This window comes from Lottia gigantea (genome assembly GCF_000327385.1).
Source record: "Lottia gigantea unplaced genomic scaffold LOTGIsca_182, whole genome shotgun sequence".
Classification (NCBI taxonomy): Eukaryota; Metazoa; Mollusca; class Gastropoda; family Lottiidae; genus Lottia; species Lottia gigantea.
Genome location: NW_008708330.1, coordinates 81,494 through 85,762, shown reverse-complemented (window position 1 = coordinate 85,762; position 4,269 = coordinate 81,494). Strand labels below are relative to the sequence as shown.

At 35.5% G+C, this 4,269-nt stretch overlaps 1 protein-coding gene across 1 annotated transcript; it reads left to right on the top strand.

Annotated features, from left to right (window-relative positions):
• Window positions 1-3,167: 3,167 nt before the first annotated feature.
• Window positions 3,168-3,741, top strand: LOTGIDRAFT_90048 (hypothetical protein; the record flags this gene model as incomplete). Its single annotated transcript, XM_009052422.1, has 2 exons — window positions 3,168-3,290; window positions 3,688-3,741. Coding segments are annotated over 2 exons (177 nt in total), but the record flags the coding sequence as incomplete, so codon positions are not given.
• Window positions 3,742-4,269: the final 528 nt, after the last annotated feature.

Below are 4,269 nucleotides of genomic sequence, written 5' to 3'. Positions count from 1 at the left end.
GTGCTTTATATTGTTATTGAGTTGTTTGCATTTACACTTTCAACTAATTATATTCTGCAATATTTATATTTTTTTATTACCTAGGAAATTTCCACACTCAATTTCAAAATAAACTGTACAGATATTTCCATGCCTTTAAACTAATGTTCTGAATGTTAGAGCAGGTTTAGATAGGCAAAGCTTTCTATCTTTTTAATATCATAACTCTCTCTGTATTGAACAAGATCAAGAGAAAGTGGTTTTGTAACGCCTTTTCTTAATCATGTAGTTTACATTCCAACCCCTTTTGCCACATTTTGACTTGGGATTTCGCAAGAGCCTAGCTGAGGACATGTGGTATGTGGCAGTCAACAGGGCCGTAACCAGGGTCTTTCTATGGGGCAAAAATACGGTTGTCTTTGAAGCCTGCCGTCTTTCATCGCAACGATTTCGGCAACGACTTCAAACGGTAACCACCTTTGTAGACATCAAATTTTGCGGCCTATTTTAGCGGATATCATTTTTATCTTTTTAATTTTTTTTTAAACATATTTTTTTTTTTTGGTCAAATTTAGCATAAGGCACTTGTGGGCTAGCCAGTGCCCTGTTCAGTGGAAAATAATTATATCTTTCAATGCAAATGTCCGATTTAGGACCAAACATAACCCCTGGACTCTAAATAATCTAATTGAGTAGATTTCATGATATTTGGTTCCTGTTCTACAAAGCAAAGTGCAAATTTACGCCTAATGATTTCTTTTATAGGTTGGTCTATAAGTCCCCATGACATAGGCCCCTAAGTTGCATTCCAAAACTTGTGCAAATTTGGACGGCCCCTTGATTCTTCTTTTACCTCCTGATCTGCACTTGGCTGTTTAGTGGTTTATGCACTGTGATTGTGAATCAACTCTGACCAAGATTTCTATTTCGGTTGTAAAGGTTGAACAAGAAATCATACCAACCCTTTTTTGGTTGTAGGCCTATTGTCTCTTTGGATCTTGTATCCCGATCGCTAGCAATATTTAAGCAAGAACAGCTTCCACCAGATTCTACTGTTGTAGCTGATTCAGCTAACTCATCCCGATGATAATAAACAAAGAAAATAAAGCCAGTTTGACACATGGCTAAAAAGAAAAATACGATAGCTATGGTGACTTTATTGGTGTCCAATTTACCAGACGTCCCACCAGAAATAAGTACACCCATAGAAAACCCTGTCAATATAACGATGGTCATTATTAGAAGAGACGTTGTATATCTAAAAGACAACATTTTGAGTAACCTTTTCAAAATATCGTTTCTTCCAAAAAGTACGGATGAGTTATCTCCCCTTGACAATGCCTTCGACAGGATTATCCAGTCATTTTATAAATAAATAAAAAAAATATATCCTGAATCCACTTTTTTTATAGACTTTCTCGCACGTAGGGCCTTTTTTAATCCATCATTTAGTCCATAGCTCAACCCACTACTGCACTGTCTTGGTCCTGATCTTGATCCTGATCCTGGCCTGACCACCAACCCAACAGTTAAAAGGGAAAGAGTAGGAAATGTCTTAAAAATACTGCATGATGTTCTCCCTCTTCATTAACACAGGTGGGCCTACAAGACAGTACAGGTTTAGAAAAATAAGATGGAAAAACTCAGTAACATTCATAGCCTACTAAGTCGTACTTAATAACCTTATCTTATATTGGCCTATTAGGCAATATAATACATTATTACACTTATACGGCCAGTAATGTACGTATAATGGGAGCTAACTCTTGTTAAGATACGCCCCTCATTGATAATAATATAAAATCTATGTCAATCAATCTCACGGAATAATGACATCGTTTACAGGAAGTCTGATACTATCTGATGGTGAAGTGACACCTGCTAAAGTTGATGGACCTTCGGATGTTTTTACTTACCCTGACTTTATACTTACAAAACCCAGGTAGGTTGAAATGGGATACCTATTTAGTGGAATTAACATTGTTTCGGTATATGTAATTAAGCCTATGACTATTTGGCTGATACGCCGTTTTTATTAAATGACAATTTGACAATGATATAGCATCTTGAGTCGTGAAACTCAGTAACAAATTCGATTCACATGTGAAACGGAACCAATGTTGCATACCAAACCACATTTTGTTGATGGGTGGTACCATAGTTCCGGAAGGGAAAGAGTTCTTATCCTATTATTACTATCACTATATTTTATTATTTTCTCATATAAAAGTTATAATGATATGATTTGAAAATCTAGATTCAGATAACCCAATAAAACGTCACATTTATTACATAGTTATTGTGAATGTCATTATGACAAAATAAGACTAAGAAAAGAGGTTTAGCTATGGGTTATGATTTGAATGTCATAATGGCAGAAGCGATTTTAGAGAGAGGGTCATTGGGTCATGGTCTCCACCTCAGGCCTGTGATAGTTGATTTTAAAAGTGAAAATTAAGCCCTTAAATGCTCAAAATTCAGCCCAGGCCATCTTAAATCCATTGGCTTCTGAGGAGCCTCTGACAGCCCCGGCCCAGACACCTCTCATTTCTGGCCTCCTTCTTTGACATTTTCTAGATACGCCTATGAATTCTGGAATATAGTACCGAGCTTCTATTTTAATGTTCACAAACTAAACTTGAATGATCTGTTCTGGGGCAAGGCGGATAAATATCTCTTCATCTATAGCCTACTGGAATTTACATCAAACCGTCTTTTTAGCCATTGCAACATTAAGTAGAATAGTTCGGAAACAGATGTGATTTATTTAAGATTTTTAACAATCGTATTCTAGAGGTGTGCTTAATCATCTCCTGACCAATCGTGTGTACACCAGCTTCAATTTTTAACAGAAAGTTGGCCCAGAATATCAAAAACCTGATGATATCAAGTGGACTCCCTCGGGCCTAAAATATAATTCTATTTTCACTTCTGAAATTGCGTTAGATGTTTTCTCCGGCTTCCTACATTAGAAAATTTTCCATCCCTCCACTATGACTAGTGTATAAAGTTTAAAAGGGCTCGGTTGACCTCAATGAAAGCCTCGCTACGCCACTTCAGATGATATCACTCGTTGGTGTGTGCAAGTAGACTTAATCCAGTGATGGTAGTTAAAAGTCCAATTGCTTGCAGATATTTCCAGTCACAAGGTCCACCTAAGATATAATATTTCATATTTTTTATGTAGATGGATATCAGATGATGAAGTTAGTGTATGTATACTATGTAATGATAAATTTAATCAATTAAGAAGAAAACATCACTGTAGACAATGTGGAAGAGTATTATGTAATAAATGCTGTAAAGAGAAGGTCAGATTTAAACATAATACCATAATTAACATGATAAAGATAAAAAAAAAAGTATAGTCAAACAATCTAAATGCCATACCTTTTTTACACTTGGAAATTAAATAGACTTTATGTTTTGATGATACCAGGATGAGCTAAAATATTTGTGTTTGACTATACGTACATGGAAAGATTCCCATTTCCTTTGAAATGAGGTGCCTGTCGAGCGTTGTCAAAGTATTTTATAATTAATCTAAAGGGTGTTTAGCCATCCATCTAGCCGGCAAAGAAGGGAGTTCCGGTTTCTAGGCTATCCGATAGCTGCCCCTATAATGGTTATGTATTCAAACACGTTTCGACAGACAGCCCAGACTAGACAATTTGATATCCTATAAACTATTCATATTATATTACATAGCTACCACTACCACATCTGGGTATAGATGATCCTGAAAGAGTTTGTGATTGGTGCCGACCTGTAACTGAAGTTATAACACAATCCCGATCACAGAGTAATGTAATTATTAATTTGATTTATCATCGAAATAGTGACACAAAATAGTTTAAGGGGATTTTTGGTGTTTCTAGGGTCCCTCCAAGTTCTATTGATCAAATCATAGGCCTAAGATATTAAAAAATATGGTAAGAAATATTTTTTCTCCTCTTTAAGATTAGGACGTCGGTGTCGCAAATACCATTTGAAGTGCGTGTACTTGGTAATTACGATAGTGACGTCACAAACTCGTAAAGGACAGAACAAATCTCTCTAGTCCTTTATTACGACTGGCACATATTTACCTTGAGCGCGCATTCAATGAAATGAAATGATTACAAAATTCGATATACATGATATTGATTTGTTTCACTGATATCATATAAAATTTTGTTTTTAATTATTTTTTTTCTAGAGGTTAAAAGAAGAAGCAGCGAAAGCATTATCTATATTTTGTGGTGATGATAGAAATTTAAAACAGGTTTAAAACAATTTTTCCTCGTAGAA